Here is a 15,094-nt window from a genome sequence, read left to right on the forward strand (position 1 = left end):
TAGACAGGCAAGATGGGCGCTGTTTTTCACCCGATTTGACTTCCAAGTCACCTATATCCCTGGGTCGAAAAACATCAAAGCAGATGCTCTGTCCCGCCTCTCAGACGATGAGACCTCTGAAATCCCTGACGAGCCCATAATCAAAAGTCCTCTAATTGTCGCTCCCATCCAGTGGGATATAGATCAGGAGATCCTCCAAGCCGCCGAAAATAATCCTTCTCAGCAGCCCTGTCCGGAGAATAAAATCTTTGTTCCCCCGTCGCTCCGAGAAAGACTCATCTCCGAGGTACATGACCACCCCAGTTCCGGTCACCCAGGCAGCACAGCCACTGTGCAAATGATTCAATCCCGCTACTGGTGGTCATCCATACACAAGGATGTAATCAACTTCATTAACAAATGCTCACCCTGTCAGATGTCCAAACACTCCCGTCACCGTCCAGCTGGATTACTCCAACCCCTGGAGGTGCCACATCGTCCTTGGTCACACATCGCTATAGATTTCATCACCGATTTACCCATATCTCAGGGCAAAACCACCATCCTCACAGTAGTAGACCGATTTTCGAAATCCTGCCGCCTTATTCCCATTTCCAAACTGCCCACAGCCATGGAAACGGCTGAGTTACTCTGCGAGTGTGTGTTTCGGTACTATGGTCTCCCCGAAGACATCGTATCGGATAGAGGTCCCCAGTTTACATCCCGACTCTGGTCAGCATTCTTCAAAAATCTCCAAATCAACGTTAGCCTAACATCCGGCTATCATCCCCAATCCAACGGGCAGACAGAGCGCTTGAACCAAGAGATCGGTCGATTCCTCCGCACGTATTGTCACTCGACCCAGAACGAATGGGCCAAATTTTTGATGTGGGCAGAATATGCTCAGAACTCCCTCAGAAAGGCATCTACTGGGTTAACCCCATTTCAATGCGTGCTGGGCTTCCAACCTCCGCTCTTTCCCTGGTCCGGCGAGACCTCTGAACTCCCTGCGGTGGATACCTGGTTTAAAAACTGCGAAGAGGTCTGGAACGCAGCTCATACTCACCTCTCTCACGCCATAAGGCGTTTCAAGGAACAAGCCGATCGACACCGACGTCCTGGTCCCATGTATTCCCCAGGACAATGGGTATGGCTTTCCACCCGCGACTTACGCCTCAAGCTGCCCTGCAAGAAACTCAGTCCCAGGTACGTGGGTCCTTTCCAGATAGAAAGACAAATATCTCCTGTTTCGTTCAGACTGACACTCCCTAATCATTTTCGTATTTCCCCAACTTTCCATGTCTCTCTGCTCAAGCCTGCTGCTGGTCCAGCCGAGACGGATAGGGAGGTGGCAGCCGGTGAACAGGGTCCCCCGCCTCTCATGATCGATGGCGAAGAGGCTTACCAGATCCACGAGATCCTGAGATCCAGACGCCGGGGCGGTCAACTCCAATATCTCGTTGATTGGGAGGGGTACGGTCCGGAGGAGAGATCTTGGATTAACCGCAAGGACATCCTCGACACCACACTACTGGAAGAGTTCCACTCACAACATCCGGTGATGCCGGGCTCTCGCCCCCGTGGAAGACCCCGGCGTCGAGAATTGCCTCACTTCAGGAGCCGTTCGTTGGGGGGGGGGCTCTGTCACCGACTCGGTCCCAGTTATTCCCCTCGCTGACCAGCAGAGGTCACCATCTCCGGACTTCTAACCATTACGTCATCCTTCTCACTCAGATCCCAGCACACCTGTTCTCCATCTCACTAATGACCCACGTACCACATATAAGCAGCCCACACACACACTTCATTGCGAAGTCTTGTTTAGCCCCGGCCAGCACTTCTGAGCGTTCTATCCTGCCTGATCTCCCGTTTACCACTTCAGCCCGTTCCTCGACTCTGCTCTGTCTTCTGCCTGCCCTTGACCTAAAGCCTGATTACACGGACTCTGACTCTCGCTGCCTGCCCCTGACTAAAGCCTGTATTACGGACTCTGTACCATGCTGCCTGCCCTTGACTCAAGCCTGGTAATCACTCTGCCTCTGTTATCTGCTAATCATCGTTGAGTTGTATGTTGTATGTTCGCACAACCGTGCGAGGTGTTGATGTTTAAGTGTGACTTAATAAATACTGCAAAATGGATCCCTCCGTGTCAGTCTCCCCGTTACAGTGACACTTTATTTTTATAGTTTGTTTGTTGAGTTTATGTTAAATTGCAACTGATTCTCATTAGATTATAAGTAGACTATTAGGTTGGGGTTAGGGTTATTGTAAGTTGAAATGTACCTGCAAAGTTTCTTATGTCTGTTGAAGGAGCATATCATCAGATATTAAGCAGACAATCAACAAATACTCGAGTAAACCATCAAAATATATTGTAAATAAATCTTTTTACAAATCAAAATTGTTTTACAAAAATACATTTTATTTTAATTAATATAAGAAAAGTACTGTAAAATTCTCTAATTTATAATTTTAAAAGTATGCATGCAGAAATAAATGTTTATATTTAAAATTATATATAAAAAAACAAATCAAAGATAAGCTGCCAGTAAAAAAGCATATACATTGAAATTATTATGACAAGAATTAACAATGCTGTCCTGACTGGACCTCACTTAACCAGATCAATGACATGTTGTACTTTGGTAAACAATACGTAAGCAAGGGGTCAGTGGACATAAATGAAGGCCGAGCAATAGGTTGTATTTCTCCGCATCATATCCTGTCTGCTGGGAAAGTTGGTCAGTTGTATGCAAATGGTTTTATCTGGGCAGGATGTTCATCTTTAGTGAGATTGCAGCTGTTTTTAGTTCCCTCTGCACTTCTCTATGGCCTGATTGAGCTTTCGAGACTCAAATCTAGTATCTATATAGTAAGTATCTATATATTGCGATTTTCGTGAGTTTTGTAATTATTATAGACCTTACAATCAGTGTCGTACAGAATATTTTGTTTAAAGTTAAGTTAATGTTTATGAATTTTGGACGGTTTTATTTTAGGGGTTCTCTTTATGATGTTTTTTCCTCTGTGCATGTTATTTACATCAATAAACTTCAATACATCAATAAGTTTTGTACACATATATTTTAGATATATATTGACGTATAAAATGGCATTTTTTAATTTCTTTAAGAAAAGAGTTATCCCCTTAATATTACATTATTATTACTGTAATATTACCTTTTATTCTCAGTACAGTTTTGATATTTCTAAATGAATGTCTCCTAAAAATATTAAAATACATTTAAAAAAAATTTTATCATAGAATTATATTATTTGTGTTATTGTCAATGTGGAAATGTAAATGTAGTAAACAAAACAACATTATTTTTTGCTTTGTAGCTGTAAAGAAGATAAACAGAAAACACCTGATGCTTGTAATCCAGTTCTTCAAATGAGGGCATTGGAGCATTTCACCTCAACAGTAAGTCAATTACATTGCATTTTTTGCATCTTCTATCATTTCCCCCAATTTTAAATGGATTCACACAAAACAATAATCATGTCAGTAACTGAGCCTCCACTTGCTCCAAACACTAAAGAAGATATTTTGAAGAATGTTGTCAACCAGTAATCATTGACGTCCATAGTATTTGTTTTCCTGCTATAAATGTCAGTGGCTACAAGTTATCAACACAAAATAAATAATATTTGTATTTTAGTTTATTTTAGAATGCTTTAACACCTGTAGATCGATTGTTTTTCTCCGAAACAGGGATTAAAATTCTAACAATGTTGGACTTTGTTCTTGTTGCGGGTCACTTTTAAAGTTTGTAAACGGACCAAAATGGCTAGAATAAGTTGCATGCCAGTAAACTCTTCCCACATTGCACAGATTGAGTTCCATGGTTTATTAGTTTTATACATCCTGCCGTAGTCATATTCTCTCTTCACATAGCTGTATATATGCCTTACATATCCATAATACACTGATATAGCCTGGTTTGTTGGATCATATTGCATTCTCACTACAATCTATCCGCTCCAGAGTTTGTTTCAATTGAATTAAGATCACCTCATTCAGGCAATCTCGGACTGATTGTTTTGGCACATATCTGACCACTTTTGCTGAATTCACATATCACAAATGACCCGCACTAACTGGGGAAATGCGCCACGTTTCGAAACAGAAGTCTAGATGTGAAAGCACCCTTAGATTAAATCTGAGAGCTCCCTGATCCTTTATAGACAGCAATTGTCCACAATAATTTTTTTCATAATCTGCAGCTGATGTCAGAACAGCAGTAACCATTGCTACTTCACAAATAGGGTTGTAACAATATACCGGTATGACGGTTTACCACGATTTGAACGTGCACGATTATCATACCATGAACAATTGCATATCAACGGTTTTAACCCTTAAAGACCGAGACAGCCGCCCGCGGCTAAAAATAAGTATTGCTCTTAAATGTTTAATAACTTTTGATCCGCTGATCCGATTCATACAATTCAAAGATTGGCATAAAGAAGAGAGTCTCAGCTTTCCAGTGCTGTATCACATAACATTCGCGGACTTTTTTTTTTTTTTTTTTTTTTTTATTATAGTTTTGAAACATTACATAAAGTAAAAATACAACAACTGAGATATATATTATATCCATAAACATTTCTATAATTACAGTAATCAAAAGTAATGAAGTAATATATAACAGGAGAAAAAAAATATATAAAAAATTGCAAAAGAAAAAAAAATAAATAAAAAAATAATAAATAAGATAAAAAAAAAAACAAATATTACAAAATACTTCTATACATATAAACTAAAATAATAACTTAGGATACACTCATCGACTACAGCGGGGGATCAGAACTAGAAAAAAATTCCTTCATGAAAACTAACATTAAATCATTCTTTTTGTTTTTAATTTGCATTAGAGACTTTTTCAGATTTTCCATTTCTAATAAAAAAATATTACATTTTGGTACACATTTCGCAAATTTCTGTTTATGTATAAAATATTTACCTTGTAAAATGTAGAAGTTAACAACATACTCGAATGTTCTTTTTGTGTGTGAAAAAGTGCAAATCACATCCTTTAAAGATAGCCTGTAATTAACATTTCTTTGCCCAAATAACACGTCACTAACATCATTCCAAAATTTACGAGAGGCATCACAGTTATAGAAAAGATGAGATAAGTCTTCCTCGTGTATATTACAAAATGTGCAAGTACTCTCAATATCCATGAATTTAGATAAAGTTGCTTTGCAAGGATACATTTTGTGAAGTATTTTAAAGTGCACTTCTTTAACCTTATTTAAAAGGCAAAATTTAAAGGGTATTGACCAGGTAGCTTTCCAATTAATATTAATAATTTTTTCATTCCAATAATATTTCCCTCTAGGGGATATTTTGTGTTTAGATTGAAAGACTTGTCTAATTTTTTTATTATTATATGATGGAGAAAGTATGTCAACACCGTCAATTTTTAATTCTGGGAGTATCTTTTTAACGCCTCCATAAGAAAGGTGATTATTAATTAGTTGTATTAAGCCAGCTGGAATAGCCTTAACCACTTGGTGAAATTCTTTAAAAGGAATTGGAAAGTTATGTATCCTCATAAAATCTTCATAAGATAGTATGTTTCCATTATCATAGAACAAATCTGTAACAAAATATATGTTTCTTTGATACCATTTATGTAAAAATAAAGATTTGTTTCTAGAGGTAATGAGATAATTATTCCATAAGAGAACTTTATGAGGAGAAAAGTTATGCTGAAAACAAATTTTCCAAGCCAATAATACTTGCTGGTGAAATTTGGACAATTTGAGTGGCAATTTTCCAGGAAGATAATTGCATCTCAGGAGAAAAGACAGCCCTCCAAGCTTCTGAAAGATAAATTGAGGTATAAAGAACCACATCGAGTTTTCATATTTTAGACAATTTCTTAACCAATTAAGTTTAAATGTATTGTTAATATCAAAAAAATCTATCATCTCTAATCCACCTTCTACTCTTTTACCTGATATAACGTCCTTTTTTAATTTATGTGGTTTATTTTTCCATATAAAATCTAAGAAGGATTTGTTAATATTTTTGGAAATGTCATCACTACCATGCATAGAAAGAGCAGGATAAACAAGTCTAGATAGGCCTTCAGCTTTGGATAGTAAAACTCTTCCAAAAATTGTAAGATCTCTTTGCAGCCAATTATTTAAAATAAATTTAGTTTTCTGAATTTTTGACACAAAATTAAGTTGTTCACAAGCAGTATTATTTTTAGAAATAAAGATTCCAAGGTATTTCACAGAGTCTTTAACAGGAATATTTTCAATAAATAAGTCCATAGAATTATGTATGAATAAGATTTCGCATTTGTGAAGATTTAATTTTAGACCAGACGATTTTGTGAATTTGGAAATACATTCTAGGGCTGTTTTAATTTGGTATTTATCTTTCAGAAACAACGCTGTATCATCTGCCAATTGTGAAAGTTTGATTTCTCTATCAAATATCTTTAACCCCTTAATATTTTGATTATTTCGAATTTGAATAGAAAGTAGCTCAGCAACTAATAGGAACAAAAAAGGTGAGATTGGACAGCCTTGGCGTACACCATGGCAAATTTCAAATCTTTTAGAGGTTCCTTTATTTAAAATGATAGAACTATTAATATTTTTATAAAACATTTCTATAATATCAATGAAATTGTTACCAAATCCAAATACTTTCAGTGAATGAAGAAGAAAGCCATGTTCAATTGTATCGAAGGCTTTACAGAAGTCTAAAAACAATATTAGAGCCCCTGAATCAATTTGGTCCGAATAGTCAAGGAGATCAAAAATAAAACGAATATTGTTACTGATATGTCTGTTTTTCATAAAGCCCGTTTGAGATTCATGTATAATTTGGTTTAGCCCTGATTTTAATCTTTTGGCATATACCAATGCAATTAATTTGTAGTCTATATTCAACAGGGTAATGGGTCTCCAATTATCAATCTCTAAAGAATCCTTATCTGGTTTAGGGATTAGGGAGATTAAGCCTTGTTTCATAGTTGTGGTTAATTCCTTTTTTTTAATACATTCATTAAACATTAATAAAATTGGCTCTTCTAAAATATACCAGAATTGTTGGTAAAATTCACATGAAAGTCCATCAGGCCCTGGACTCTTGCCTTTTTTTAAATGTCGGAGAGCTAATTGCAATTCTGTTCTCTTAAGATCAGAATCGCATATATTTTTAAAGTCATCATTTATTACAGGAATATAATTTTCTATATTGCTAGTAAACGAGTTACCTACATCCAAATTTAGATCTGATTGGTACAGTTTTTCATAAAAAGTGCTAACATAGTCTGAAATTATTTTAGGGTCCTCACATAATATATTATTAATGCGCAATGCAGATAAAGATTTTCTTTTAAAATTTCTTTTTTCAAGGGCAAAGAAATAAGCTGTATTTCTCTCTCCTTTTTCTATCCATTTAGCTCTTGAACGTACAAAAGCCCCATTCACCTTATTAGTATATAGATCATCAAGTTTTGTTTGTAAAGAAAATAGTTCACTCTCCTGAGTCGGGGAAAGAGCTTGTGCTTTCCAAAGATTATCAATTTTGTCCAACAATTCTGATTCCATATGGTCTTTGGCCTCTTTTATTTCCTTACTTCTTTTGATAGCTAAATGTCTGGATTTAAATTTAAATAGTTCCCATTTAGAGACAAAGCTTCCCATCCCTGAATTAAATATATCAGTGGCAAGAGCCTCAATATTTCTTATAAAAATATTATCTTCTAAAAGTGTGTTGTTAAGTTTCCAGTACCCACGAAGGCTATTTAAGTTACGAGCTGTCTGTAGAGACATGTTAATCATAAGGTGATCTGTAAAAGGTACATAGTGATGAGAGATGTCCTGAATATATTGTAATTAATCAGAGGAAATGAGAAATAAATCAATTCTTGATTTTAAGGTTTTGGAAGCATTACTCCATGTATACTCATGTACATTGCTATTAAAGTAACGCCATGAGTCTACTAAACAAAGTTTTTTACATAGTGCATCGATAATATTACCACTTTGAAAGCAATGTTGTGTTTTCTGTGGAAATCTATCCATAACATTATCAGGAACTTCATTAAAATCACCAGCAATTATTAACTTGGCATTTGGAGTTGTCCTAAGCATATTTTCTAATATACCAGAAATATTAATAAAAAAAGAACTATTCGCGGTATGACAATTAAATCCATAAATATTGCAGATGATGAATATGGTATTTTCTGATTTAACAGTCAGTATAATCCATCTACCATTAGTAGAAGATTTGGAATTAATAATTTCTCCTTTAAACTTATGAATTAATATAAGAACCCCAGCAGATTTATTTGATCCATGACTGAAGAATATTCTATCACCCCATTGGGCTTTCCAAAATTTTGTGTCATCATCTGAAGAATGTGTCTCTTGTAAAAAAATAAAATCAGCATTATAACGTCTACAAAACAGAAATATACCTTTTCGTTTGGTAATGTCTCTTAAGCCCCGCACATTTAATGAGATAACTTTTAAAGAATTAAATTTGTCCATAAGTTATGCAATAACTGAATAAACAACACAAATAAAATAACGATAATATTAAGCTAGATAGCTATAGAAAAGCTAAGAAAATGAAAACTCAAAATACGTTAATAACTTAGCTAAGAACTGCTACTATAAGTACCTAATACAAGAATTAACTGAACGTCAAATGGGTCGATTAGCCCTTGTAATAATGGCAACATTTTAAACCTGGCAATTATATGCTTAAACATTCGAACCTGCAGTGCAATTAGAACGGAGTGTCATTTCAAATAGGCTGTAGTTTATTCGGCTGGATTAGCAGTGATTCTCTTGTTGTTAATGACAGCAAAGGGACCGCTAAAGCCGGCTTTCTTCCCTTCTTTTCGAGCCGCCTGGACGAGAGGCCAGAGTTTATTCCGACTTTCAATGTCCGATTTGGAGAGGAATTCTTTGATGTGTAGGCCATTCTCTCTGAGGTATATGGAGCTTTTGGCTTCCATCCAAATTATGTCGCGGTGTCTCCTTGTCGCGAACCGTATAATGATATGACGCGATGAACCATCCGATCGTTGTTTGCCTACACGATGAACCACATCCACAGCATCCTCCAATTTGTCCTTGATCCGCGGGACCACCCTTGCCAGATGACCAATAGCTGTCGTTCTAATGTTTTCCTCTTCGCGTTCTTTCACCCCGAGTAATTTCAAACACCATCTTCGACTGTATCTTTCCAGGTCATCAACTCTTAGCTTTAGAGAAGTATTTTCCTGTTGCATGTGGTGTATTGATGATTCAGCCTTACCGATCTTTTCACCGTGAGAGGCAACATCTGACAAAAGTCGATTAACAGTGTCAGATAAAGAGTTCACCGCAGCCGTAGTGATTTCAATGGAACTCTCAATCTGAGTAATCTTTTGAATAACCGAATCTTGCTTAGAATTCAAGGACTGGATGGCGTTAAAAATCTCAGCAAGGGACACATCATCACTCTCTTTTTTCTTCTTTCCCGGTGGACTTTTGCTGGGAGTTGCAAATAAAGGATCGTTAAAGTTCTTATCGTAATCATGTGCAACAAGTGAAGAGTCCAGGTGTTCGGATTCATCCATGTTTTTGTCTAATGAATCATTCGACAGGCGTCCTTCCAGATTCCACGAGGTATGCAGGTTCCTTTTAGTACGTTTCTTGCCCATTAAATATTTAAAGGTGGATTCACATCAGCCTCTGTAGTTGATTAATATCGTTACACATTCCACCAACTGGACATAATTTGACCCTTTATCGGTTTTTTTTCCTCACGAGGTGCATTCGCATCTGCTTAGCGCGACGCCATCTTGGCCCCCCACATTCGCGGACTTTCAGAGGCTCCGGAATCAGTGCGGTTACGTCATCAACATTTGACAACGCTGATTTGACAAAGAAACGCTCGTCACTGTGTCTCCGGACAAATCAGACATGATACATTGATGCATTGTCCCTCCTCCATGCCCAGATTGGTTCAAACTCGCTATATCACAACCAATAAGCATAGGTTTCGCTTTTGTTTGTGGACCAAGCTTTTTGAACAACACGGATTGAGAGAAAGGCATACATTTATGCGCGGCTAAATAAAACGCAAAAAAAAAAAGTTTTGCATGAAATAATTCTCATACTAAGTACTTTTGCATGCACAGCAGCACAGAAACATGACAAAACAGTGACACAGCAAAGACGAACTGCTGCTCTTGCTGTTTTCAAAAGACGCAAATGAAGATGCAGCTGTTTGTCTGCATTGCAGACAACCATATCCATATCCATAGACAACCATATCCATGCTGGCACATAAAACCTAAAGATGTTCCATATTGAATCTAGTTTCATTATGTAACTATTTATAGTATAGTAAATATTTATATCTATTTTTTACTGAGGATTTGCACCATGTTTATTTGGACTTTATTTGGACTTTGACACATTATTTATTATTTTCTTATTTTTATTTGTTCATTGTAAGTGGTGTTGTTTATAGTAACTAAAAATATATTATTTGGAAAAAGTCAAATTTGCTTCACTGTTCTATTATTTTGTAACATACCGTATACCGCGAAACCGTCAAACCGTGGTATTGTTTTAGACGATTATCATACCGTGAAAAATTCATACCGTTACAACCCTATTCACAAATGTCACTTTAGAGCTAGTATTTGAATGATTCTATAGCGTAATATTTAAAGTGGTGACAAAACAGGTGATTTTGCTGACATTATAAGATTATAAAGCTGACTGGCATGATTGTACCTTTGTATCTTTTGATGTACAGCACTCTCATCACAAACCGATGAACCAGAGCCAATGAAGACTCGCTAAGCAAAATTTGGGGTTCAAAGCTTTTGACATGCAAAATAAATTACACCATGATTAAAAAGAAAGTGATTTGTCATTGATAGTTGACAACCTTCACTAAAAAGTCGAATGCATGATGCACACATCAGAGTCTGCATCATCATTAACATCAAACAAGCCTTCAAAAATAGCTAAATGACCACGTCTTTGACCACAAGATAGCAAAGGTTTAGTAGAGAACGTTTTCACCACCTGCTCTGTGTTTCTGAGCCGCCAACAGCTCTGGCGTAATGACTGAATCAGTGCATTTCTGTGGCCATGCAGCATGTGCTTGGCCTCCAGCTATTAAGGTAATGTAGCAGAACCTCTCTTGAAGGTGGCCTGTGCACCTGCAGTCACCTTGGCATCAGATATAAGGCCACTGTGATTCGAAGAGGGTCAGCATATGCATCAGCCTCCCTGGAGAATTGATGATGCTCAGCTTTACATTGTTTGCGTTCAGATGCTCAGTTTGATGCCGTAATCAATGAACTATGTCGTTTCGAAAAGGTTTAGAGCAAGAACTTACAATAATTCTAATATGATAGACATTTGCAGGTAGCTTGTAGCTGTGTTTAAGCTACACAAGAAAGAGTTTAGAGCAAGAACTTAAAAGACATTTGCAGGAATTCAAAAAATGCACAAAATTCTTGAGTGTAGTTACATATAAAGTTAAAGATGATCACTTTGTATGTATTATACATATGCATTTGTCAGCTATGGTTAATTTATTTAGCAAATACAAAAGTCCAGTTATAAGGGATTGTAATGTCTTCAATGTCTCAAATAACTTTTTTAGTTTACTGAAATTATGACAGGGTGCCAGTTTAATTTGCACCTCTAATTTAATATTTGTATGTATATACAGTTTTATGCAAATTTTTTGACACCCCTGATAATTATCATAATTGCAAATAATTGTCTGCTGGCCTTTCAAAGCAGCAATTTTTAATTGGATATATTTTATACCCTAGAAAAAAGAAAAACATTTCAGTTCTGACATAACATTTATTTAATCAACAGATGCAACGCAATTTAAATTATTACAAAAACAGATAGGTGCCAATATTTGGGCACCCCACTAGACGGATGATCTGATGAATGATGACGTACAAATTTGGATCTTCCTTCACCAGAACTCTACCCATGACCTTCCATTTTTTTACTATATTTCTGACTGTGGATATAAAGACTTTAAACCTTTGTGAAAGCTTTTTATATCCTTCTCCTAATTGTTGATGTTGATGAATTGTCCTAGTTTTTATGTCATTAGGAAGTTTTTTTTAAGATTCCCATGTTGCTACCTTCAGGTTCACAATAAGGAGAAGCACAACTAGCAATCAGCTATCTTAAATATCCTTTTTCACGATTGGTCGCACCTTTATAATGATTGTTAAGGTTCACTGAGTCACTCAGAATTATGTTGTGTTGTAATCAATCACCATTAAGTGACTTCAAGTTTTAAAAATTCACACAAAAGAAGGTGCCCATACTTTTGCAAAGCCTATTCTTAAGTTTCAATTTTATTTCACACATCTCAATACTGCTACACTAAAGATTTCTGTCTGAAAAACATGACATTATCTATCTTTCTTTAGAAACCAAATGATTGCAGCGATCTTCTCTTATAAAAACAGAACACATTACTGTGCAACCACAAAAGGGTGGACAAATTTTGCATGCAGCTACAATTAACACAGGCTCACCAAAATTGGACAATAGAAGATTGGAAAAACTTTGCCTGGTCTGATGAGTCTCGATTTTTGCTACGACATTCGGATGGTAGGGTCAGAATTTGGCATCAGCAATATAAAAGCATGGATCCATCCTGCCTTGTATCAATGGGTCAGACTGGTGGTGTTGGTGTAACGGTGTGGGGGATATTTTCTTGGCACACCTTGAAGGCCCTCCTCATGATTGTGAAGCGCTTTGGATGTATGGCCATACACAACAAATGCGTTATATAAATATACATTACTTACTTACTTATTTACACTTTGGGGCCATTAGTACCAATTGAGCATTGTGTCAACACCACAGCCTACCTGAGTATTGTTGTTGACCATGTCCATCCCTTTATGACCACATTGTACCCATCTTCTGATGGATATTTCCAGCAGGATATTGTGCCATGTCATAAAGCGCGAATCATCTCAAACTGGTTTCTTACACATGACAATGAGTTCACTGTACTTAAATGGCTTTTACAGTCTCCAGATCATAATCTGATAGAGCACCTGTGGGATGTGGTGAAACGGATGATTGGCATCATGGATGTGCAGCCGACAAATCTGCAGCAACTGTGTGATGCTATCATGTCAATATGGACCAAAATCTTAGAGGAATATTTCCATTTACTTGTTAAATCTATGCCACGAAAGATTAAGGCAGTTTTGAAGACAAAAGGGGGTCCAACCCTATACTAATAAGGTGTACCTAATAAGTGGTGGGTGAGTGTATAACATAATGCCTAAAAATTTGCATATTTTCCTGCATTTTTTTTGTCAAAACAATAATAAAAAATAAAACCAATAATGCATTGTGCATAATGCTATTGGTTTTTAGTCAAAATTAGTATACAATTTTTAAAAGATATAATTACAAAAATTAATGTGCAATACAGTAAAAATGCTGTTTAATATAATTTATTCATACGCTATGTTGTATAATGTGGTATTTGACTAGTTTTAAAATATAATAATAATAATAATAATAATATCAGTAATAATAATAATAATAATAATAAAAATAATTCATCATTAATTTACTTTTGCTCCAATCCCATTATTCATCAGGGTTTGCCAACTTATCCAGCATATGTTTTGCACAGCTGATGATCCCTTCCATCTGCAACCCAGTACTGGGAAATATCCATTCACACTCATTCACACACATAAACTAAGGCCAATTTAGTTTATTCAAGTCACTTATACTTCATGTCTTTGGACTGTGGGAGTAACCGGAGCACCCGGATGAAATCCACGTAAACACGGGAAGAACATGCAAACTCCACATACAGAAACTGTGACTCAGTGACCTTCTTGCTGTGAGGCGACAGTGCTAACCACTAAGCCACCATTCCACACTTAATAATAATAATAATAGTTATTATTATTATTATTATTATTATTACTACTAATAATAAAACATTTAAAATAAACATCGTCACCTTAGAATTATAAGGTTCTATCTGACATTTTTGTCAAAATTAAGTTATTGACATATTTTTATTAAATGACAACTTATTTGCATTATGGGATGTTTTTTATAAGTTGTTTACATTTTAAGATTTTTTTATTTTGCTATGAAATGCAAAAACTTTGAAACTCAAAATAATTTCAAGGTGGGCGATATTTGTAGCATTTTTTTTTTTTTTGCTTCTACTACTAATACTACTAGATAATATTTAAAATTATAGACTATTATTATAGCTTATTTTGTGAAATTAAAATAATTTAAAAATGTTTACAAAAAGTAATATTTGGCCAAAGGTCTATCTCTATATATGTATAAAACATTTAAATAATCCTATTCCCACAATAACTGGACATGCACACCATTCAATGCATTTTACTTTTCATTTAATATCAGTTTTTCCCAGTGTAATCATTTATAGCTGGCCTGTGTGATTCACAGATCTCTGTCCAGCTCCATTTATCTTTGCCCTGAGCCTGTGACTGTCACATCAGAGCTCCCCACAGGACAAGTCATTTTTACAGGCCACTAAGCACAGTTAAACACCTCCATTACACACCTGCTTTACCAATGCACAGACCTACCATGCTCAGACCAGAAGATGGGCTTCCCTTCATAGTGATAGTACCTTGCAGATGCTTGATGGATTGGACACATCTGTATTCATAAAATGCTGTGTGCTGTGGGATTTCAGTGTGGAGTCACTATAGTCAGATCACAGACAGATTACTTGAAAGTTTGGAGTTTTTTTTTTTGTATCCTCAAAGGCGTAATATCACAGTTGGGAAATCAAAGACAGTCGTGCTAAAGAATAAGTAATGCAGTCTTTTTTTATACCCCTGCTAAAGTATTCCAAGTATGAATCAGTCTCGAGAAGTGAAACTTTTTTCTTTTTTAATAGAGATGAAGTTTAGTGCTGAAGTTGTGGATTTGCATCTTCAAAGTGTTGTAGATCTCTACAGAGAAGGATCAAGCACAAACTCGCAGAACAGCTTCCCAGCTTGTAAACAATATAACATGCTCATGGTTTTTGTGCATTGTGAGACCACTGAGCCTG

General features: G+C 36.1%; 1 protein-coding gene across 3 annotated transcripts in view; it reads left to right on the forward strand.

The window, feature by feature from the left end:
* rapgef5b (Rap guanine nucleotide exchange factor (GEF) 5b) overlaps positions 1 to 15,094 on the forward strand; it is a 127,465-nt gene that overhangs the window by 22,379 nt on the left and 89,992 nt on the right. For all 3 annotated transcript variants that reach the window (NM_001442606.1, NM_001442607.1, NM_001098779.2), the window contains 1 exon segment: positions 3,322 to 3,403. In NM_001442606.1, the coding sequence (NP_001429535.1) occupies positions 3,322 to 3,403 (82 nt within the window).

The sequence above is a fragment of the Danio rerio genome, chromosome 16 (genome assembly GCF_052040795.2).
Source record: "Danio rerio strain M-AB ecotype USA chromosome 16, GRCz13ab, whole genome shotgun sequence".
In the NCBI taxonomy this organism is placed as follows: Eukaryota; Metazoa; Chordata; class Actinopteri; order Cypriniformes; family Danionidae; genus Danio; species Danio rerio.